The 26061-nt window shown below is 40.0% G+C and overlaps 1 protein-coding gene across 7 annotated transcripts in view; it reads left to right on the top strand.

The window, feature by feature from the left end:
- The window catches only part of LOC100650891, a 62693-nt gene that overhangs the window by 16171 nt on the left and 20461 nt on the right, over positions 1–26061 (top strand). For 4 of the 7 annotated variants that reach the window (XM_012313032.3, XM_012313033.3, XM_048409781.1 and 1 more), the window contains exon 2: positions 23756–24602. The exons of 2 other annotated variants lie outside the window; for them this stretch is intronic. In XM_012313032.3, coding sequence (XP_012168422.1) covers positions 24371–24602 — 232 coding nt within the window. In that variant the 5' untranslated portion in view covers positions 23756–24370. Of the gene's footprint in view, positions 1–18906; positions 19049–23755; positions 24603–26061 lie in introns of those variants that run through there. One more of the 7 variants, XM_012313031.3, reaches the window with a different exon arrangement.

Genomic DNA, 26061 nt, shown 5'->3' with positions numbered 1-26061 from the left:
AACTGTTGCTTATTAATCCGGCGTGCCACTTGCTCGATACTAGTCTGGTAGCAGAAAAAATTTTATCACAAGATCGATAGAACAATTTTTATTTAAACGCGTAGCTTTCCTACAGCTGTGCTTCGATTATCAACTTGTCCAAATTAATATTTTCGACGCGCCACGTTTTAACCAAGCGAAGGAAACGAGAAAAATCAGCGATTTTAGATCGATAAACGAAATATATAAATATAATGCGCGATATTAACATCGGACGCGGAGATATCGATACTCGTTACGTTCTAATTTCAATATTTCGACGTCACGAGACCGTACTCCGCTCCTTTATCGTGGCTTTGATCCATTCGTAACGTCCACTCGTAATGCGAGTCTCAAATACAGGAACCCAGGAACCTTGGCAAATGGAATAACGTAAAAGAACCGGTATATTTTTAAACTATCATCTTACTTCGTATTGCACGCTCGTATCCGTATCTCGAATTCCGACTAAATTATCCGAGTAGAAAAAGTAGTAAATGCTACGTGAAAATTTTAATCGAAAGAACATTGTGCTTTTCTCCATACCTTTAAAATAATATAGCTTTTAAATATATTTCACGTTCTGAGTTTTTTTATTACAGAATTTGACGAGTTTTTAGACGAGTCTTTTTTTTTTTTTTTTTTTTTTTTTAATGTATTCATACATGTTCACATATAACCACGAGTTGTACAAATTATACCGTCACATCGTTTCCTTTCTAATGTTTTTATACGAGATTTTATCGACTTCCATGTACGATCTTTTTTACGAAACAAGAAACTATACTACAAATCGCTATTAGGTCGTCCGATAAGCTCGTTTCGCTTATTTCCCTGTTATTTTTAAATTTCCAATATCCATACGATTCCCATTATCTTGAAACGTTCGAGGACTTGTAGGATCAATCGACTCTGTTTCATCCATCGGATTTCCGTTGTTCCACCGGATACGAATCGATCTTGAAGATTTCCTTTTCAAAGCGATCGAATCCTTTCGTGCAAGTACAAGGCGATAGACGCCTCCTATACGTACACGCTTATATATACACACACACACACACACACACATGTACACGTACACGTATATACATGATATGCTCTTTGCAAAGAGACGAATCACAATTTCCTAGAATAGTTATCGATCTCACAATTCGCTAATTCACGGTTCGAATCGTATCTCAATAACGAGAGTAGACGATTGTTCGTTAAATTGATAAAAATTACGCGTCTTTGATCAAAAAACACGTTTAATCGGTTGTATTTTTCATACACGGTTTTTCAGTATCATGAAAAATATCGCAGACTACGTGTATAACGTACATCGTACGCGCATATTCCGATCAATCTCCGTTTATGTATTCGATGTAGCTCGTAAGGCGGACTTGAGAAACGGCGTGTTTCCGTCCACTGATCAGGTGCCGAGCGTTTACAGCGTAATTACCATAGGATACACGTTACCCTTTCAGGACAGGAAACGTTATCGTAACGCGATTTCATCGTAGGCGTAGCTCGTTTTTCGGACTGAGTAGATTCGGACGAGATGTGCGGTGTCGGATAAAAAGAAAAAAAGAAAGAAAAAGGAAGGATAAATAGGAAGAAAAGAGATTACCGTTCGACTGGTTCGCCGCGATACTACCTTTTTCTTCTATCGCGTGCAAACCTTTCGATCTTTCTTTACTCATACACACGCATGTTCCACTTTTCACGGTACGCGTACGTAACGACTGTGCGCAAGTTCAAGTTCTACCAGTTTTCTCGAAAAAACGAGTAGCAAAGTCACGGAACTCTTAAAGTCTTTTTCCTGTGGCGGAGAGGCGAGAAAAAATCGGATATATCGTAGGGTGAAAATCACTGGACTCGGTGAATCGTCGGATGCCGCGAGACATAATTTGCGTTGCCGCGGCGACCACCGTCCTTTGATCTAATAGTCGCGCGAATTTTTTTCGATCAACGATTGGGAAAACGATCGTGTCTGGTAGCTGGTACACGCACGGTGCGCTCGGTGCATTATGCATTAACGACCGACCCACCAACGGATACAGGCGGTAGCACCACGGCACGTTGTATTACGTATTTTTCTCGATTACACGATGAAGCTGTTTGCCATCGACCTCGTACGCGTTAATTTATTTCACTAGGGGCTCTCGTCGCTGATAACAATTTCCCTCTACCATTGCTACCGTGCTGCGTCTCCAAATTGCGTAAATTGAAATTGCTAAGCGTTGCGAGTTTTTCCTCGTACGTACTTGCGCGCCTTTTCACTTCAAGCGACCGCATTGTCTCAAAGGCAATCTTGATTCGCTTCGACGCCATATTTTTCACGTCTTCTTGAAATCGGTATTAAGAAGATCGCGGTGAAACTCGCGATAGCTAATTTGTAACGGAGTGCAGTAAGGCTACTCGTTTCGGAACGAGTGATTTTACTTTGGAATATATAATTTCGTAACAACGATCACAGGTAAAGAGATCTCTTTATACCCCAAATTGGTTAGCTATTTGACGTTGTTGAAATCGTGACAGCTTCGCGATAGGTAGTATCAGTGGAATATAGGAACGAGAGGAAACGTTATCAAATTATATTATATTATATTATAACGGAAGACGTTATAACAGTATCGTATTTCTATATTTAGTTTATTTAGATGTATATAGTTTGCGACACGTACGTGTATCATAGTACGTGTAGACGAACGAGAGAAAAGTTAAATTGCTGTTTAAAAAATTGACGGTACGTCGAATTATTAAAAAAATTACGAGTACTCGGGCCAGAGGAAGAGAGAAGGAGAGATAGAAAGGAAGCGAATCTTCAACCGTATGCGCGTCTTTGAATTTTCATTACAAATTTTCGCGGACAAAATGCTTCAATCGTAAGATCGTTAAGAAAGATAAAAACGTCGTATCGATAGCATATTATTCAACGAATATTTGACTATACATGCCCTATTGAAATACCGAGATCGTTCCAACTTCACTTGTCCGATTTCGTTGAATTTGTAGTATGTGACCTTTTCCCGAGTCTCTTTTCTTCCAGTAGATGTGACTGACGGTCGGCCTTATTATACGGACTTTCCGATAAAATAATATTGTATTATAGTATCGGGGACAAAAGGCCTAGAAGATATCGGGAAAACCAGCTTTCTCGTTAGGACCATCCATAAATCAATAACATTTACAGGGCTAATAAACTAAAAGTTTAAGTTTATGGTGGATCCTTGAAGTTATTGAGGGTACGCGGTAAGAACTTGCACACATCTGGTCTCAGAGGTGGATTGACGTCACAGCGTTATCGGGCCCATCGATATGTCGTCGATCCTTCGATCGAATAGTTTCGTAGAAAAGGCCTACGTGACCTCGGCCACGAGGGATTGCGGAACACGTCCGTGGGGGTCCTGAGAAAAGACAAAGGGATACTAGAACGGGCAGTGCGAGTGAAGAAGCCAGAAGGTGTGAATCGAGAAGAGTGCTAGTTGCGTTGTCGTGAGAGCGTGGTCCGCGTGAGAGAGAGAGAGAGAGAGAGAGAGAGAGTTGTCTAAATTGTGATTGTTTATTATTGTGATTAGTTCAGGTTAAACAACCATCGTTCTTCCGTTTAATCAACATCTGTACAATCCATTTAAATAAATCATCGTCGATAATAAATAAAAAGAAATATTTTATTTCCGATATTACAATATATTTGCGAGAAACTGTCGCTACTACCTCATAGTCAACTTATTAAAAAATCATCGAAATGGATGAGATATTAAGTTACATCGTTGACGAATAAAAGAAATTACCGCAGGTAGAATGTAAAGAAACGAGGAAACGATAAGAAATATGTGGCGGTAATCGGTCGCCAAGTTGTTCGCCCGATGAGAGACAGGCTACAAATGTTCGTGATCGTGATCGTCGGCTCCGACGAAAGATAAGTGACCGGTACACGTACGGAAGTAGCTTGAAAGGACAAACTGCAGGGTGTATCTACCACGTGTATCGTAAGTCCTCCACGTATTTTTTTTTTGCCTGGGATGGCGGGTCGTGCATCACCGGATCATGATTCAGCGATGACTAACAGGCAGTAAGCCGCGGATCGTTATGCGAAGATGTTGTTGCTGCTGCTGGCCAGTGTTGTTGCGTATCCCGTATAGTTAGTTGGGTCGTTAGGCCAGCCGATTAGACGTTAGTTAGTCCCGTCTTTAAAGATGTACGCGCACGTACACGTGAACATACGTAACGGACCGACTGTGTTTACATGTATATATACATATACATATATACACGTACATATACAGGGTGTTCGAAAAAGCTGGGACAAAAATTTAGATACAAGTTGCAGGTGTCGAAATAAAAACTTGTCGGGGTACAACGAATTTATGTTCATTAGCTCACAAAAGTATTTCAATACTCGTAGAAGCTTTTTATTATATTACAAATTATCGAGGCATTTTGAAATTTGATCAGTACCGTAACGAGACACGACTATCGCGATTGCGTTGGTAAATTTTGATATTCAGCGGAAGCTATACGCTTTTTCCCCTGTATCGATAAGCCACGATACGTAACGAGATCATTTTTAACGCTAGCCTGCTATGTTTCGTTATACGGCTATACACGATGTATATTGATTTTTCGTTAAATCGATGAATTTGCAGTTCGAACGAATCGTATAGAACGTAAACTCACGGCATCGGTGACATATGGCTAATGCTAAATTATGCCAAAGCAAATTGTACGGTAGAATATGATCGAATTAACGAATCGTGCAACGAACAAGTTTCAGATAATAATAAAGTCAGGATGTTATGGGGGTCGAAGCTCGTATATCTTTAGCGAATATCAGGTTATTTATATTCTTTTATTGGGAAAAGTTGCGGTCTCATGGTTGAATATTTACAGCGTACAAAATGTGATTCGTATCGATTAGAAACGTTTGCCATTCTTTGGACAATGGATCTGCGATGGAATTTACAATGTATATATTTACACATAGATGAGCGTACACGTATGTGTCTCCACCGAATGAAAATCGAAAGGATCCTCGGGGAAATTAAAATTGAGATTGTTATCGGGCCTGAGTCGCGACGCGTTGGTCAGCCGAAAATGTTCTCACGGTTTTCAAGGAACGTTAGTCCTGAATTTTCATCGGTTAACCGCCGCGTAACTCTGGTGTGCCGCGGCAGAATGCCATCGACCTCTTCCTCTATATCCTTTATGCTCCTCCATGAAATCCAAATTAGCTCGGGGAAAATCGATGTTGGAATTCGCCTCGACACAGATACCACCAGATGCCGCACGCTGTCGGCATTTCGTAATCGGCGAAATAGAATTTTCAAACGGATTGAAATCCACTGTCCGTTGCTGGAACTCGGGCTCAGTTGCCGGAACAAATGAAAGATATCCGCTATTTTATGGAAAGATGCGCCTCGCTACCATTTGCCTCTCTTTATTCCGTTCGGTATGTTCCAACGTTTTCGTTCGAAGCGCAACGTGCCATATTACGCCAACTATCCAGTGCTTTTAATCGCGTACGTTTGATCGTTCCGCCTTGGAAATAGGTGCCAGCAAAATTTCAAGCACCTCTTAAGCAAATTGCTTCTCTGCTTCTGTGTATATATTTTATACCGTAAGCCTGAAATTTAATCGAACACGCATCGACTAATATAATAATACGTAATTGGTCGATTAGGTCGACCAGGCGTGTCTACGCTTTTGTTAAGCTAGTTCCAACGTCCTTCCAACTTGCTAATCGTGCAGTTTAGTAGTTTCTTAGTTTCTTAGATTTGTTACACGTATAATTAGCTATTTGCGAAAAAATCTGTCTCGACGTTTTCCAACCGGCCACGCTACTTTTCTCTTTTCGTATTTTAAGTTGCTCTATTTCCATTTATTCGTAACAGTTTGCAGCAACGTTTCTTGCGGCAGGCTTTCACATTTTTGTCTTTTATTTCGGAAACTTCTCTTTTTATATAATTTAAATGGCAGAGTAAGCGAACTTGAACGTTTACTATTTCAAACTTAGATATAATTATTTTAACTACCATTTCCTTTATTTATTTTGCGCTTAAAAAGCCGAGATACGTATGCATAATGATATTTGAAATGGCCGTTACCATAACCGATACCGTAAACAAACCGACATTTCGTTCGATTATAGGCTTAATTGCAATTAAAAGATCGAAACTACGCGAAACTGTTATACATTTTATTTAAATTCCAAATGAAGTTTGCCAAGCTCTACTAGCAACCAACTTGTGCATCTATTAATTTATAATTTTTCGTTTATATTATAGAAACTTTCGAGCGTCGTCTACGGTCTGCTATCGAGACGTACGTTTTACATAAAATATGTTAATTAAAACTCGTTACTTTTATTTTATAAATTACCTAAATTACGCTGTCAGAAGTAAATGATTAGGCGTGCAGGAAAATTAAATCGGTATGGTTAAATAGAGATTCATGATATATGATTAGCCAATTGGAATGATACGAATTAAAGATTCATGGAGCAGGTGCGCGGGACAGTTGCAAGAAGTAGGAAAAAATAAAAGTAGAATAAAATATGAGAAAAGTTTCTTGTGCAATTCATAACTTACATAATACGAGTGGAATGAGATTAGATTTGTTTAATTATCAAGTATTACGAGAATTAGAAAATAAGGTTTTGGTGAATTGTGGATAATGTTCTGCGTGAACGACGCGTTGCGAACAACGGTGCGAAAGGTTCTATCTGAAGGAAATATCGAACAAATAAAATATCGGATCGAACGAAAGGCTTCGATAAGGCTGCGTTACGAATTTGTCGTATTATTTGCCGATACGCGTTCATCTTACCTGGTAGATTGTTTCCTTTAACGTTGTTCGCGAGGAAAATCCAGCGGCGCAATACGCGGCGATCTTACAAGCCAAAGATCGATTCTTCCGTCCTTCGTCGAGGTCAACTCTCGTTTAACTATCGCGTCGAATGAAAAACCAGTCTGTTCTCCTTTTTCTATCTTTACCTTGTTTCTTACACAATGCGCTCACATCGTTCTTATTCCTTCGTTCATATTCCACGGCATTGGAAATCGATCGGAAAATATTACCAGTAACTCATCCGCGTATATCCTTCTTGCTCCATGCATCTTGCTCCGTGCATCAGTTGCACGTCCATCTCTCGTCATCTATTTTCATTTCGTTCTTTACGATCGCGTTAATTCCTGTCGCTAATATCTTATTAGACAAGTTGAAATCATCGAAATGAACGATCGCTTTCTTTTTCGAAATTATCTTTTACGTAACAAGTATTAACATGGTCGATAAAACATAGCCTATTCAGCGAATACGTGAAAAATAGAGCAGCGATTCGAAAGTGGGTCAATGATTTTATCATCTTGAAAGTAGAATAATTCTATTGTCGCGAAATTCCACTCGTTCTCGAGAAATGGATAAAAAATGAGAAACGTCGACGGAATCTAACTTGATATCGTCAGAATGAAAATTTCGATTTAGAATCGGTCATTAGGCACAGCCTGATGTCGAAACATTTATATACTAGTTCCTAATCGCTTTTTGAAACGGAAAGAGAAACGTGTTTCGGTACGACCGTAAAGGATAAATATCGCATAATTTCTTGCCTGGTTAGCCTGGTTGCGCGACCTTGTCGCGTATCTCGCACCTTGCGGCTGCTTTTGCCGATTCCGAACGGAATTCGATCGGTAACAATTTTCGCCAATCTCCGTACGATTTACGCACAAGGTACGTTGCCAACAGGGACGGAAACAGCGTCAGACATTTAACCGTTGAGGGAGAAAAGTATAATATAATAATGATGATAATAATAATAATAATAATAATAATAATAATAATAATAATAATAATAAGCGGCAGCATAACAGATATAATGGAAAGGATCGAAGATTAATACCAAAGATTAATAATAAAAGGAAAGGGCGATCAAAAGGGGAAAGATGGGGTATCGATCGTGTCATAGACGGATTTAAAACGAGACAATCGTGCTTTACTGTGCTTTACTTTTCTTTATCACGTCGAACCATAATCGTGTCCGAATCGTGGCTTCCACTCGACCAACGTAAATTATAGTTGTAGGAAAGTTTCATTTCGACCGCAGCTTCTATATTCCATTCCCGTAAATTGCCGATTATTAAATACAAATTGCGTAGAATATTCGAATATTCTATGAGGCTCGGCTCTCACGATCCAAAAAGCGAACCGGCTTTTCTGGCTCTGCGACCGGTGTAGTTACAGATGATATCGTCGAGGACGATACGTTCCGCGTAGGAGTTTCTCGCGTTTCGAGACCAACGGTTTCTTCGAATCGAACAGATTTCTTGGCATCGAGTCTCGTTTAAAAGTCCGTAAAAACGATTTACGCGATCGTCACGGTTTTATAAGAAATTTTTCATTCCTGCCGCGCAACTTTCTAACGCGGCGTAGATTTTTCACCGGCGGCGAAAACAGTCGTGACTGATATTTCGTTTAAACGGAACGAACGAGGGCTAACCTTTGAAAAAACTGTCATTCGCATCCACGGTAGAAATAGGAAATTGTAGCTAGAAAGGAATCGATTTCGATCGCAGCTTTGCTTTTACGCGTATAGCTTTGCTTTTATCCGTCGACGCTTTAAATACCGCTCGATTCTAACGTTATCCACGTTGTTACTAATATTTTAATATTTTTAATATTTTAACATCTCTATCGAAATCTAAACTGTCTATCTAAACCGTCTAAGAGTAAAAAACGAATACGAGAAACTTAAAAGGCAAGTTTGCGATATTCGAAAATAAACATCGAACTCGACGATTTTATAAAATTGTAACGTAGGAGCAACTTTTCTTCTATCATTATCTGTCGATTCCAAGTTGTCTTTGCTTTGTCCTCTTAAATATCGTAGTAGTCGTCGCGCGTTATCAAGAGTTAATTAAAAGTCAAGAGTAAAAGTTGCATCGTTCTATCGTCATCGGACTTGAGAAGTTTCACCGATCGGCTCTGACTGGAACGGACCGGAAGGAAGCAGATCGAACGCCGAGTAGTTGGAGCTTAGGCGACAAAACTTTTAACGACATTTTCCTGTCAGGTGTGAAAACGCTAAACACGCAAAAGAAAGCAACGGACTTTCCTGCAGGTGTGCGCGCGCCAACCGGAAACAGATTAAGAGAGTTTAGTCACGAGCTCGCATCTATGCGGTTTCTAATGCATTTCCCTGTCCCTTGTTGCGTTTGCGTTGTGCATCGTCTTATAGGAATGGCCAAAAGCACGCATTCGCTATTAGAGAAACTTGCATCGTTAACGAAAAGAAAGCTAAGAAACGTGCGTGTTCCGTCCTGGAAACACGGATTTTTTCACCATAACGCGATACGTTCCTGTGGTACTTTTATCTATATATTTCTTAATTACTATCCTATATCGGGTTTATAACATCAGGATAATATGTATTATTAAAGCGTAGTAGATGAAATCGAATTAAAGCGTAAACGAATCGCGTATAACACAGTATTTTCATTGTTAATTATCGACGTGAAATTGCATCAGTCTGGATATCGTTGAACCTTTTTTCGGAATATTCTCCGCTGTTACGAATAGTTTCGAGGACAATCGTAAAGATCCGTTTAAACCGCACGCTCTGTATACTCTATGCCTTTACAAAAGGGAAATAGCCGGTTATTAGCAGGCAATTAGACGAGGCGTGAAAATAGCGAAATAGTATATATTCGATATAATCGAGAAAAATGATTCGAAGAGTAAGAAAGTTTCAAACTCGTTCGACCAGTGTTTGATTTTAGTCGCCAGTCCTTTTATTCCACTAGCTATATACTATTAGCTACTCGCATCCCTACTCGCAGGGATCGAATATGTCGCGTTTAAACACCAACCTACTCGTTTCTTTTGCTTTTTCTGCTCGCTACGTAGCTACTTACTTCGTTCGCGCGTACTCGAGCTGATCGCTAAATTAATATCGATAATAGTTGATGCGAGACAGCGATTGACGTACGATTGCACGACGATAAATGGAATAAACGTGGTAGATGTTTCTACCATCCTGTGGAACAGACGCTCGAACGCGTATTTCCCTTTCTCTCGCCGGTCGTTAGACGGAACGCCGGCTTATTAAAATTCCGCCAGCTGAAAACCAATCTCTGGCTTTTGTTTGGCCTTTGAGTTTGTCTCGTTAAAAGTGCAAACGGACCACCAACCTGTCGCTGGGTTATAGTCTGTCTCGAGGAGAAATTCTTTGCTTCTAACGATCTTCTTTCTTTCTTTCTTTCGTATGGCTACATACAGCGTTATATTATCGATATAGTTACAGGATATTCGAACGTTTATGACGGAAACTTGAACAGAAATCAAATTTTATCTTATCGATTCGTTGTCCGTGGCAAAGAAAAGAAGACAAAAACTCGGAATCGTTGACCTCGTCGGTGGATCTTGTCGATCACCTTGCCAAGCCACGAAATGCACGTTGCAGACGAAAAGAAATCCTGCAGGAAGCGATCTTGACTGTCCGTTCGAGGTGAAACGATTTCACCGCTCTCCGTTGTCCGTTCGATCAGAACGTTCGGCGCAGAATTTTTCAAACTAAAATTGACCAAATCATCGGCAACGACCGATTGCTTGCGTGACCGAAAGCGATTTACGTTATCCAAGTATCCTTTATGAATATAAATAAAATACAAATAAACCTTTTGCATCAAGCCGATCGACGTCCTTAAGCGATGCGCGAATAATATGGCAGAGCGAAGCCAGAAACGCCGCCAGGAGGCTGATCGGTCCATCTTTTTTCAAACGGTCCGTGATCTTGCACCTCGATCGCTTTATAACCGCACAAACATACGCGCTGTAGTATATAACTCGATCGCAACTGGAGCACAGACGCTGTAGAAAGTGGTCTTGATTTTTTATCGTCCCGACCCAAGTCGCTCTTTAATACGTCGCTCGTGGCGCGGTTTTTTCAATCCACCACGTTCGGATCATCGCGAATATCGTCGGAAACGTTTGTTAATGGGTCCGAATACAACGATATTGTCAATACCGTATCCTAATTGCTTTCAACTCGATCCGTTTCCATCTCGCGTAGATGCTCCAACTTACCTAACATAGAAATTTTGCGATATTAGTTTGCCAGTCGGTTAGCGTTCCGAGTTATTCGATATTACGATAGGTCACTGTCGCAAAGCCACCAGCGATCATAGTGTTATTTATGGTACAACGATAGACGAATAAAATATTGGTAGTATCAAAGAAGATGGACAAACGGATAATTTATTTCCTAATTTCTTTTGAATTTAGCGTAATTTAGCGTAATTTGACGTTACGGAAAGTCAAGATGCTTGGAACATTTCTTTAAATACGATAGAGGATAGACCGACGGATGGAGCACAAGTGAAATACACGGTATCGGAAAAGTCAGTATCGCGGACGTTAAAAGGCAAAAATACGATATTGAAAATTATGCGAACTGACGCGAGCTGTCGGGGTCTTTCGAAAAGATCGCGACGTTCCTTCGAGTCGGAAAGCTCGGCAACTTGTACCGTAGCCGTACGATCGCGAATTACTCTTGATGCAAATAGCGAGTTTACAACGCGTCCCTGGCTATCGAACGCGTATTAAACAGAAATTAAACGGAAATTTTACGCTGCGAGAGATAATATATCCCTTTGATTCCTTAACTCAAAGATTTTTCAATTCAAAGATATCGATATTTATCATCATCCAAGAAATAATTACGCGTCTACGTAAATCAAAGCGGAACGCTTTAAAGTTTGCAGTCTGGGCGTAACGCTCGAAACAATTAATTCGGACAATGCCGAAATCCTAATCTCTCTATTTTACGCGCCGTAAATCGAGCTACGCTAAGGTCCGTGTTTAACTAAGAAAGCTAGTTATTAATAGGAGGAACCCGTTTGGTGGATCGTCGCGCGACCGTCGTCAAGACGCGTAAATTCCGCCTTAGGAATGTTCTAGCGCAAAGCTTATTTCCACGTTTTAAGAGCTGCGTATAAGCCAGCCACCAGATCGTCGGTAATCACTGGCTTCGAGAAAATATGTAATAACGCGTGTACATACGCGATACGAGGTCGTACTTTGTACGCGCTTGGCCGTTACGAGCCACCCACAGGCCAACGATTCCCTTTGGTTTCTACAACTTTGAACGAAATTTCATAATACGATGGAATTTCCATTTATTCGAACAAAATCTTAGTTAACGTCCAATCGATCGAATTCGCTCGTCTTCTCTCGAACTCTCGTTAATTATCGCATGGGTAGGTTATTATCGATAAGTTGGATTAGAAATTTGAAAATGTACAAATGCGCGGAATTAAACGGAACGTAAGATGGAAAAGTATATAAATATCGAAAGTGTAGCATTCATCTTGTAACAAATGTTGCAACATTTCGGTAGATAAAATACCCTCTTCCATTTCTTCAGTTGCATTTTTTACAAAATATACACTTATTAAATATCCAATTATTACTAAATCGTTAGGCGCAAAGGGTCATTGTCGATTCAACGCGTCGAACGAATACGATACGTCGCTACTAAGCATTAAAAAATCTACTCGAAAACTCGACTTTCCTTCAACGACATGGCTGATGGTTTTACGCACCGAGCCCCTCGTTTCACCTTTCGTTTCTCCTCTCGTTCTGTATCAACGAAAGTAGAAGCTTGCATCGTGCACACGAACAAGAAATATAATGACACAAATTTAAACGACTGCGGTTACTCGTAGGCGGTCGTAAGAGATTGCAATTAGGATGCAACGAGAGAGATTCGCGATAGCGATTACGATGCCACCGTCGTGAGAAAGTCCCGGCACGAACCTCGGTTTCCTTACTTCCTTCCTTGAGAAGGTTCGCCGGCTTCTCCGACCAATTTTGCCAGTTTTATTTACCCTTTTCTTTTCTTTTTCTTTTTCTTTTTCTTCTTTCTTCTTTTCTTCTTTTCTTCCTCACGCGCCACAGTTTATTTCCTAACACGATTTCACCGCCGATAGGACTCGATCAAACTTTCGAGCTATCGGCCACGAATCGACCGAGAAGACAATCAATTATCACTTCCCTATCTCTACCTGTGCAGTATTCAAGTGACAGTATTCAAACACTGTTAGACGCGCTGTATGGACGCTCGCTTATTTCTCACAGAATATAAATTAACTAGAAAATTACAATCAGACTCGGAACGATTTTATACCTTATTAGATCGATCGATTTGGCATTATCACAGACACAGATATTTGATATTTCCATAGATCGTCTATCTAATTTTAATACATCATCGATGAGTTCATTCGTACACTCTTAGCGATAATCGTAGTTTGTTAGTCGAAGGTTCTTAATAAATATCGACCAAAACTTGTCAACCTAACGATATGTATGTGCGTACGTTGATACGTTTCGAGCGATACGTTGGAACGGTCAATTATTCGTTGTATTAACGCGCTACGATACACTTGGTCAAGAGCATCTCTGGCGCTAATCCTATATTTACGATTACTAATTAGTAAGAAAATTGAATTTCGTCGTGATGAAGTTTGCTACGTAATTCGAACGTCGGCTGTTTTTTCTGTTTTTTCTCTGTTTTTTTTCTCTGTTTTTTCTCTGGTGTGTTTCAGACAATTCTTTTTTCCTGCACCACCGCATGAAAGCGTCAAGCGAAAGTTTCACAGAGTCCAATGGCCTTTGAGCGAGCGCAGCGCAACGACGCTCGTTACACGATTATATTTACTTGTCACTTTTTCTTATTACGTCTATCTACGTATCAGAGATGTGGTTATTCGCTTTTTTATTTTCCTCCTTGTTCGCGTCTCTTTCCCTTTTATATCGCAGCTATCTAAATAACACGTAGTGCTTCGAGACATGGAAAGCTATTATATATGTACGTTTTGTTCCAACGAGGACGAAACAATTATTTTTACGTATTTTGGCTTTTACGTATATACTATCTTACTACTTACGTATATATAGTACCATCAGGTATTATATAATTCGACATATTGTAATCGATATATTTCCTACTTATCCTGAGACAGGTTTTACGTAAATGAAATTACAGCGAAATTCTTTACTTGTATCAACATTCACGCTTACAATGGTATATGCTATTCTTCTTTCTTTCCTTTTTTTTTTTTAAATATCGACGGTTTCGGCGTAAAGGTTTACACACACACACACACACACACACACACACACACACACACACACACACACACACACACACACACACACACACACACACACACACACACACACACACACACACACACACGCACGCACACGCACACGCACACGCACACGCACACGCACACGCACACGCACACGCACACGCACACGCACACGCACGCACGCACGCACGCACGCACGCACGCACACACATAGTTATTAAGCTTAAAAAAAGTGAGACGAACCTTAAAAATCACCAAAATTATTATGTAATTATCGTATCGAAATATTTTACAACGTTCGAGAGTCCTCGTCTGCTTACAATTTGTCGCAAGATAAAAATCGCAAGATTTTTCAGAGTTACACAAACGTTTCGACTTTTGAAATTCCTTTGACAAATACGGTAATAATCGTTGCATATCGATATGTAAGCATTAAATTAGTAGGGTAAATCTCGTAGCAAAGTGCGTTCTTCGTTTCGTTTCGTTCCCAAGTCAAATACAGGTAATTAAAATAGACGTATGTAGATTTTCACGACTGTATACCACCCATCTTATTTACGTAATTCTTGCACGTATATATCCGTACGCACGTGCAAGTCGCGTACGCAATTCGATGACGCATTTTCCCCGCACGTCATCCCCTTTCTCGTTTTCGTCGAGATTTCCTTCTAACCGGCGTGCAACCGATACGATAAATTCCGTACTTTTCACTTTGTTCTTTCCACTTTCGTAGAACTCTCGACGCACCGATGAACTCGTGTTTGCCATCATATCTATAAATCACGAAACGACGAAAGTACGACTGAGTTTCGTGTAGCGGATAAAAGGTGAATTTGCAGACAGTGCTCTCGCAATCGTTGCCTTAGCATACAATCGTGGGAGGTTCCGGTGCAGGGCTATGCTCCATTTCCCTTCGTCTCGTCTTCCTTTGCTAACGTCTTTTTTTTTTCTTTATCCAACCACCGACATAATTACCACGACGAGTCATAGACTCGGTACTATAGAGTACCGAGATCGTTTTCCTCTTTATCTCTTTTTCTATCCTTATTTCTCGCGGACGAGTATATTTCGCGACAAAGGGGAGTAACAGGTGCGTTTGAGGATAGTGCCTCTACTAGCCTTAAATTAGTTTAAATATTTACTTTCTTTTTTTCTTTTTCGAGATATTATCGCATAACTTTACGCTGTTTGGAGACACCGAAGAAACGATGGGCGATAGAAATATCATCCAGTGGAAAAAAGAAAAAAGAAAAAAGAAAAATAGAAAAAAGATGCTACGCATCGTTCCATCGTACCTAATATCCGTTATCTGTTTCTTCGAATATCCGTTTCGAAGGAAAGGAATCGATTGGAAATTGGATCGTGAGAAATTCTCGACTAAGAACGTCTTGGAAAGAAATTGATCAACTCTTGGATCGAAAGAGAACGAGGTTGAGTCACAGATTCGACCGTGGTTCAATTTAATTATTCAATTTAGCCGAGTCATAGGGTTGTGTAGTAAGGTTCGCTCGGTTTAGCACAATCTCAATTACGGAAGATTCAGTTATTCGGTTCGTTACAGTCTCGATAAAAAGATCAATGGCTGGTCTTTCGAACCTTGAATGACAAATACGATCTCTAGGATCTTATAATCGAACAGTTTTCTATCTGTCACGAGATTTCCGATGTAACTTGTACAGCACCCTGTAGAAAAAGCCAGATAGCAAGTAATTATATCGTATAAGAATTGGAAATATAAATTTAGATCGGAGAACAACGCGATTGCAAAAAAGGATATTTATAAAAATAAGTGGCTGGTATCGTGTTAGGCGGTAAAAACAAGAACTTGATATTTTTTCTGCAAAGCGTTCGAACGAACTCGTGTAAAAACGAAACGTAGCTGTCAGCGTTGATAGCGTGCAAGTATTACTTCTTAAAAGCTATCTAGCTAGCTTAAAAGCTAGCAATTTTATTTGAAAATCGATTTTACGATCCATGTTGCTTGTAACTATCGTAAACAACAACTATTTATTTAGTATTGTCGCTCCTTAGCGTATCTGCTTTTTATTTAGTATTAAATGACGATAGAATTCGATTTAATTGCCTTTGTTTGACTTTATCCGTACCTAAAACAAGATAAGATAGGGATAGTATCGCGCGATCGCATTACGAAACGCGATTCCCCTCGATGATAGATTTTAAAAGTTAATACGCGGTATTATCGCTAAGTAACGATATATGTTCCTATAATATCATATACTATTATCTGGTTTAATTTATCCGTGAGCTGTACTTTATAATTATTTATACCTGTAAACTCTAAACTAATCTTTCATCTAACTCGGAATTTATTCGATAAACTCGTTGTTGATGTTGACAAACATCGAGTGCCACTACTACAAGTAACTACGTGCTACGTAATCGCCTTTGAAAACGACGTAGAAGACACAAGCTCTTACCGTTTCGACTCTCCATTGTCCGTTCTCCGTTCTGCAGTTTGCAAATAACTCGGTTAATTACAGACCGAGCCTCTTGTACCTCGCGAGCCTAAAAAACATCATGGTACTGTCGCAATGCAACATATACCCATGTTAAATCACTCGTACCATATTTCTCGCGACAATGTACGCCGATCTCATTTTCGTCGTTACGTACGTATTTCGTCTAGGGATATAGATCGTGTTTTCAAGTTTAGCATCTTGCGTATCGCGATAGAGACGAATAACTTCATCTTTAGATGGAAATAGCCAAGACGTATTGCTAAAAAATCTTGTCGTATAGAAGACTCGTATCGGGCAATTTATTCGGAGAAAGTTTACACCAGATATAAGATTCTTTTTCTGCTCCACTCCAGGTCGTTAATTCCGCTAAATCCTTTCGCTATTTACGAGATCCGTTGGTTAAATGACCTCTGCGTGGTCATGGTATTTACACGAATACGGTGCATAAACACATTCTTTCACGTTGCTACTAGGAATGCAAACGCTTTCTAGCGACCTTCGTCGAAAATTGAGCAAAAAGGCCAACGCGAGAATCGAGCAAATCACGTGGCTAGTCAATGGAACGATTTAGCGAAACAGCGAAAATATAGCGCATAGCGATCAAAGTGTACATACACGAACGAACGCAACAATTTGACAGATAGGCGCGATAGAAATGGAATGTATCGAAAAGAAACGCGTGCCTTGAAAATAAACATTTTATATGGATCTGTTGGTGGTTGACGGAGAAAAATTAGATTTACCGCAAAATGTTGAAAATAATAAAAATTGGAATTTGTTACGGGTAGGTTTTTGGCGATAACACGATCGTACGACCTACAAATACAGTTTAAGAATTAGAAAGAAGTTCTCGCGAACTGGAATTACAAATTTCTCATATACGGCAGCAATACAATCCTAGTGGCAGGTGCCTAGTCGGAAATTTTACCGGTGTTGTCTCCTTCTGTTGGCACATTTCTCACAATGTCGAGCATGTTTGCAGATTCAAGGCACGTTCGAGGTCACCTGAATCTTACATCTACGCGTTTCGTTTCGTAAAATGCGAAAATCCGACAAAGTAGCAGGCCATGGTGCGCGCTCTTTCTTGTTCTTACAATTCGTCTCGATGATAGTTGTATTAGCGGCTGATTGTTACGTGGCGACAGTCATGGCCGTGATAATTCGTTTACGTGGAAAACAGCTACTCGTAACGACCCCAAAACCGAGAAAACGAGAGAAAACGAGAGAAAACGAGAGAAAACGAGAGAAAAAGGGAGAATTACGGTCGATTATATTAGATATTATATATCTATCGCTGATAGAATACTCGGTCGTTGGTACTCTTAATCGAGGAGATTTGCGAACGAAGGACCACCCATAAGGAACCAAGCGAATCGTTTTAGTACAAGTTTCTAGCAATTGGCGCTTTAGCTGGTAAAGGTATAATTAAAGCGTGATAAAGTAATTACATCTGTTTTCTTATAAAATATCCATCTTTTTCTCGAAGCTTCGGATCGTTAGCCCATACTAACAAACAAACCAACCGTTCATTACGTAAACGTACATAAGAAATAATTAGTCGAATAATCGCAGACGTTAGAGCTGCTAATTCATCCGCACCTTCTCATCGCTCTACATAGATGTAGATGTACCGTACATAGGATCCATAGACGTAGCATGAAATATATATTACGTAAAACTGTTATGCTTATATCGTACAAACAGCGTTATAAAAACATGTGGAAATTTTAGTAGCATCGAGTAAGTTGTTCAAAGTCAACATTGAAAGTAATCTAAAAACGTCTCTACGTAAAATGTAGAAACGGGCATTCGAGATATTTATTTGCCGCCAACAACAAATCGCGTATTATAATAAGTGTTAAATATCGAACGAAGATTAAGTGTGTTTTGCCCGGTGGCGTCGTAATTTTACAGCTCGTCGTGACACATGGCGGGATATCGACGCGCACATTTTAAACGAAGCGGCTACAGAGGATAAAGAGGCGATTCTTTCGTGACAAGTACTGCTATGAAATTGCCGTTAATAAATAGCGCGAAGGACGAAACGACAGCGATTTCATTAATAATATCGCGATGAATCAAGATCCCGATGAATTGTTCTTTGCGCGATGATTGTGCGACAGACGACCGATAATTTAACACAGATAATTAATAGTTTTTGTAACCGTGACTTTTAATACAAATTATACATGTACGGATAAGCACAGGTAGATAATTACAAGTGATAAGATAAGTAATTATTATAGCGATTACGGTGGTTAGCGATACGTTAAAAGTAACAAGGCGTTTAAACGATCCACAGCAAACGTACAGCTTCTTCTCTCTTCTGTATTTACAACTTACGACAGAGATACAACGGACTGTACTCTTCTAACTCGTTCGATTTGCAAGGAATTTTCTCAACGGCGTGTTTCGGTGAGTTCGGAAGCTTTTTTCATATGCAATTTTTTATACATCACGTACGTCGTTACCGCGTAATTCAGTCGCAACTTTGACTTTCCATATTTATATTATATATGTTATCATTTACTCGCTAGGTAAATACATTGTTCACGTAAACTCCGCTTTTCCTATTTTAGACATTTTTTATTTACCAGCCTCTAAATTTACAATATATCAGTTCTAACCATTATTTCCATATATTTATATTCCTGTATTATATTACACGTTAGGTAGTTGATACAACGGCACTTGGCGAAACAGTCTTATGCGATCGTTGAATAATAAAGCATATACAGATTCAAGTATTCTATTTTCGGCCCATTGTAATAGTTACAACCGTCATCTTTGTGCATGACATTGACTCAAGTAACCACGATTACGTCCTGTTTAACAACATACGGTCGAGCAACGTATAATAATAGTCGAGGTGTTCGATGGATCTTGGAAATTTATGCACGCACGTTCATCGTTGACTCGAACTGACGGAAAACCTGAAACTTCTTTTCCAGATATATCGTACGAACGATCGTTGATTTTAATCGGACATCGAGTTTCTAATAAACGCACGTACAACGTCTCCACGTTTTTCGTGCGATCTATGGACGAAAAGAATCATCGCTCGAGCGATAAGAATTGGTCGCGCGAATCCTCCCAACGGAGAAAGTCGATCTCGTCGTTCTATGATCGCTGCCAATTACGCAGCACCGTGAACCCTTTTATTTGTTCAAGAAGAGACTGTACGCTTGATATTTGTGCAAATAGGCAGTCGGCTACGCCTGGTATTCAGGTTCTACGACTATGCGGATTTTTATTGAAAAATTTGTTTGCTTCAAAGATGAGAACGGAAAAATGATATTTCCCTTGGAAAAGTATCGCAACCCGACGATTCGGCCAGTGTCGAAGTAATGATCGCTGAAAGAAATTTTCACTACGTGTATTCGCATATGTATTAGGTGATCACCCTAATTCAAGGGTTAAAGAAACGACTTTATCGTATATATTTGATTTACGATAAGTCATTAGGCTCGGTTCTACATTTGCTCTTTCGTAACGTCGATTATGTATTAGCATGATAATATTTTCAATACGTTGTACATGTGTACACCTACTACTAAGAAAGTAATTTCCACGTAACTCGATACGTTTTCAAAAATTTACCAGCTTCGTTATACCACGCGAAGCGTAGAGTTCAAATCTTGATCTCGCGTTATTCAGCGACTAAGAAAGCACTTGCGAGTCGATCGTTTTCGATACGATACGTTGTAAATCGGAAGCAGTTCGCGGAAACGATTATCTACTGATCGATTAGAACGATGGTTTAATCGGTAGCTTTTCTTGGAGACGTTTCTTCCGTTCTAAATAACAACGAACACTGTTCTTGCACTTTGCCTTTAGCTATCTTACGTTTTTATTTTCAAGCCGGACAGACAGCAATTTCTTACATCGGCGTTGCGTTTTATTTGACGCTTACCGCGCGCAATTACGGTTAATCGCAACTAACGAGTTATTATCGAAATGTTCCAACACTCGTCCGATAATCACCTGACAGTTTTAACACGACACGATCGTTTATCAGTTTTCTTTTTATAAGTTCGCATGCTTCGTAGATTAACGCGATGGATGAATTTTTCACGACAAAGGAATTTTCATATTATTTTCTCAATCGTGCGAGTTTGAAACATTTCTTATAAAACATATCTTATAAAATAAATTATATATTATATATATGAATCAGGTCTATATCAAACCTGTTTATATCATCTACTTGGCAGATATTTGAACATTTATCTTGTAAAATCCATCGTATGAAAGAAGGAGAATGACGCGAGGCTCTACTTTTTCTTCCCATTTCTTTTACATTCTATTCTATTCCATTCTATTCTATTCTATTCTATTCTATTCTATTCTATTCTATTCTGTTAATTTATGCGGTATATAGAGAAAAGAATACCTTGGACGCAGTGTAGGCGTGTGCGCGTACAGGCAAAGAAACACTCGATAAAAGAAATTTGAAGGAGAAAGAAACTTTTTGGTTTTCTGAAACACGGTAGCTCGATTCTTGGGCAACGTTTCCTACTGGACTGACCGCAACGCTTCCGTTGAAAGCCGTAATTTCCGCTAAGATAAGTTAAGCGGGCAAAAACATAGACGATTTGTACTGTTCAGTTCGCGCCGAAGCGCAAGACAGGAGCCTTGGGCTCGAAATTCAACAAACCGTGTACCAACTTTTACGCTTATCCCCGTGCAGCCTCGCGATCCTTTTATTTAACGTAGTTCGCAATGAGTGAAATTTCCTAAACTCTCGTAACACGTCCCGTGCTGTGTGGTTAATTCACGTTTGATATTTCGATTCGCGTAATTTGTCATTTATATACCTAGCTGTAGAATTTTTCTAAATTACACGTTTAAAATCGATATAACGCAATACCAAAGACATTTTTCTCTGCCTCTTAAAACGATGTTGGAAATCCCTATTTCTTCGTACGTTCGTTCACGCTCGGCTACAATGTTTTGCATGTTTTCCATTCCACGAAAATGATAAAAGATGACAACGATTACTAGATATTACACGTGCAAATTTATACGTTTGCGAAAATATTGGAAAAAATGGGACTCGAGCACGAGACCCTTTTTCATTTGTTAAATATCATTAAATATTTATCGGATATCGGAATATCGTATTTTGGATATTTTATATATCGCTCGGTATTAAATTAAAACGTAAATGCGTAGAAAGATCGCGTGTTAAACGAGAATGTAGCGACACTGATAAAACGATCGGCTTTATAATGACATTTTATGCGCGTTACGATCTTTCAAAGTTCGAAGCATCGCTAATGGTTCGAGACGAACATTTCTAATCGCACGCAGCCTGCGTATACCTATCGTACCGTGGAATATGTTTATCGACGCAGGTAATGGTTATTTTTCAATTTTTGCCAAGGTGGTGGACGGCTGGTGGACGCAGTTATCTGAAAACATCTACACCATATACGCGTTTATACGTACACACATGGAAAACAATGTGTCGTCGTTTTCCTGACACGTGTTTATCGTTCCATGTACTTGCAAATGGAAGACTAACGCGCTTTTATCGACGTTTCCACGCAAAACCTAGTAGAAGGTCGTCCAGGAAATTACATTATGTGCCTTTATTCTGTTGCTACGTATTCGCATCTGCGATTGATAAGGCTACGAACAGCCTATTCTTCTATAATTCTATAATACGAAGCAAGATCACACGGAAAGTAGTCGCGTGCCTGCCAAAGAAACTCCTCTTTAAGGACTACGTGGTTTTACACGGACAGAAATCCCTTAACAATGGCATTAACGAGAACATTGCACGTATTAATATTTAGTTGCACGTTGCTTCTATAATACAGCGATAAAGATTCGCTTTCGCAGGATAATCATCGAGAATGTATTCGCCGCGTAAAACGCATCGTATCTTTGCGTGTTGCGTAACGAAAATTTGAATTTTGAAAGCCGAAACGCGACGCTCGTTCCTCTAGAGTGGGAACCAAGTAGGGAAAGTAACTCGGAAATGTAAAATAAATAAGACTTTTTCGCAAATTCTCGTATTCGAGACAAAGCGTTTTTGTAGAAACAAGAAACAAGAGAAAGAAAAGAGAGATTGGATACACGCGTAAAAAGAATATATATACCCACACGTAGGAGAATTTCTACTCAGCCTACTTACGCTTTGGGAGATGAAAAAAATGTCAAAAATAGCATTTCCATTTTCACAGTCTTGAAACGATCCTTCACCTCCCACTTTGATTTCTCGCGACAGTACCATTTCTATTTTACAGTCTACGCGTTCTTCGCGTCACCTTCTTTTCTTTTAGCTTTGCCTTTAGCATTAGGTCGTAATTAAAATAGCAATTAAAAGAGCTGTTGTTAGCTGTTTGTATCGTGAATTTAAATTTCAAATTTACATCTTAACTTATATAATAGCACCTTCTCTTTTCCTAGATGCCTTTATATAGGTAAAGGAAATAGCCATCCGCGTTTTACAAGATAATTACATATTAGGATAAATGCGTTTATTATTTATTATTTGGAACGATAACGAGCTATAAAAGAAATATCTGGTAATCTCGAAAATGCCGCTTAAATGTTATTTAAGAAAAATTCATCGTGCGCGTGTGTGAAGCAAAACGCGTGCAAAAGTTCAATCAAAAGAGAAAAAAAAAGAAAATGAGCTTTTAATCATGGGAAGAATATATATGAAGATATAATGAAACTTGTTTAGCCCTTTTGGGAAATTGTGGGACGAATTTAGCCTTGCAAGAAGTAATACAAGCGTAGTTTTGTTTCCATTCGGAAATCGGATCGTCCCATTAAAAATTTGTTTTTTCTTACCACACTTGTTAGCACATTTTCTATTATCGCTGGCCCAGTTATCGAGGTTTTATTCGTGGATTTCGATAAAACGATTTACGATTAGAAAATCAAAGCGATAGAGAGTGTATTAGAAGAAATTAAAAAGTAAAATTCGAAAGTTTGTCGAAAAGTGGGCAGTGTAGATATTCCAGTGACAGGCAATGTATTTTAAGAAGCATATACCACTGTATCGCGGCAATGCCTACCGATAACGAACGATCGAGTTTTCTTTTCTCGGGACTGGCGCGACGAAAGCAATTGCCCGATGAATTTCGATGTCCGATTCTGTTGCAGGAGCAACCGAAGGAACGTCGTTCGCACTGGGAAGGAGGTTCCGGAAGATATTCGCGGGTTTTCGTGAGAACCAACGACCTTCCATTTTACTCGAGGATAAGTAGGAGAGGTCGGCCTTGAAGCGTGGAAATACGCGGCGTCGCGTGGTAATAGTCGTGGAGCAGCCAGCAGAACTCGGTATCAAGAGAGAGATTTATTCGAGTTTCACAACCTCTCTCGATCAGCGGCACCGGTGGTCGCGGTCGTGACCTCGATAGAGCTCATCCACCTGGTTGGATAACTCGACTCTCGATTCGAGCAGCCGCCACAGAACCCTGAAAGGTCGAGCGGCTCGGTGGCCTCGCTCTTTCGCCAGTCTACTCCTGCTTCTCGGTACCACCACCGGACCACCACCGCATCACCACCGCGCACCACCACCGGAAGTCGCACGATGTAGCGACTTTTGCCGGCGATTCCATCGCGCGATAACATTGTATCCGATCGAAACTGTGTTTTCTGCGCGTGTTACGCGTTCGTGCGTTCGCGCCTGTGTCCCTCGACAAGAAACAAGACGTGGAAATATTTTCGGACGATACAACCGGACGGTAGCAGCGTGGCCGCGTTCGCGCGCCAACCATGAAAACGATGGGCGACTTGGCCCTGAATTCCATCGACGAACAGAACGGCACTTGCGCCTCGGCACAGAACCCCACTGCCGGCAAAGAATTCGGCCACAAGACCCTCAAGTCCTTGAAGAGGGGCCTCGGCAGACTTTGGAGAAGGCATCGTGGCAACGCCTCCATCACCGAATACGACCCTTGCTACAAGGTCGCTTATCTTGGGAACGTTCTCACTGGATGGGCCAAGGGTAAGCCAATTATCCGATTCTCTTTGTCTTTACGGCCACCGATCGTTAAGGTTTGCACGCGCTTTCCCGCCAACCACCGGCCCATTTCTTCTTATTCGACGGCCGCTTCTTTCCAAATAATCGCCGAGTTTTAACCGTTTTGCGATCGATCGCAAGAGGAGAGCGTACGATCGGTATTCCTCGCTCGCGTAAAAACGAAACATCGCAGAGACGCTGGTATCGAGACTCGCCTTGCTCCGATCGCTCGATACGATGTCCGCGAGACGAGCTTCTATCCAAACAGCGAGCGAGTGGATAGGTTTACATCGATGTTAACGTTTACCTTAACATTTCTATGGTTTCTCGCTTTTCGTCCCGCAATTTCCTACGATCATTGATACGTGGTTTCTTCGTGCGCGAAAGCCCTCGTATATTTGCCCCGATACACCTAATACGTAACTCGAACGCATCTTAACGACCATCTTTTTTTCCGTTTCGCTTATTCCTTCGACGTTGAACGAATCCATGTTCTTGGCACGCTCCATGTATATACGCATGTATACGCATTTCCTATTAATAGGAAAACTTATTAATTAATAAGCGGACACTTGAAATTTATTAGGTTCGAAATTACGTACGCGTTTCGCCGACTCGACACTAACGCCTATCATCGTCGGTGTCAACGATGACAACGTTGGCCGCCCAAGCTGCCAACGAAACCTAACGAAAACCAGTTTGGATAATTAATTAATAGGTATCGCGTTTCCAGATTAACGAGACGTCCACAGTTTTCTGATATTTTAAGTATTTCAAATGCCACATGAAAGTATCCTTAGTATCTTTCGTAGGATGTAATTTAATTTTCGAAAGAAAACACGCTCGACCGAGATAACGCGACGATAAATCGTCGATCATCGAACGCGCCGAAATTTAACGTTTAATAAAAGAGACATAAGAATGTCGTAAGTTATATGAATAGCGCGATAAAAAAGTTCTTGGAAACTGATAGAAAGATCGCATCCCGATTAGTAATAACTCGCGTTTTCATCTGATAACGTCCGACGATTAATTAATCTTAGTATAAAAATTACTTTTATCGTACCAATCAACTTGCCGTTTTACTCGTTTTGAAATATGTCAGCTTCGATTAAATTTTCTATCTAATATCCCTTGCACATAAGCATCACACCTTGCACGATAAATACCATCGACGATTCTTTGTCTTATGAAACATGATTTTCTTCGTTGAACGTAAACGAGTAGATGCGAGTTTTGTATCGAACATTTGTTAGTTCGCGTCCACGTACCAAGCGACGTTCGTTCGTGGGAAATGCGTTTATATGCGTATTGTTACGCGGATACGTACGTACACTTACGGAAAATATCCAAAGCAAAGTATAAACGTATCGTATTGTCGGTTTAAAAAAATGTGAATTTGCTTAAGTGTTTTTTAGCCTAGCGGTTGGAAATTCTAATCGGC

Source organism: Bombus terrestris, chromosome 10, assembly GCF_910591885.1.
Source record: "Bombus terrestris chromosome 10, iyBomTerr1.2, whole genome shotgun sequence".
NCBI classification, from domain to species: domain Eukaryota; kingdom Metazoa; phylum Arthropoda; class Insecta; order Hymenoptera; family Apidae; genus Bombus; species Bombus terrestris.
Note: the sequence above shows the minus strand (reverse complement) of the source record. Positions and strands in the feature narration are given on the sequence as shown.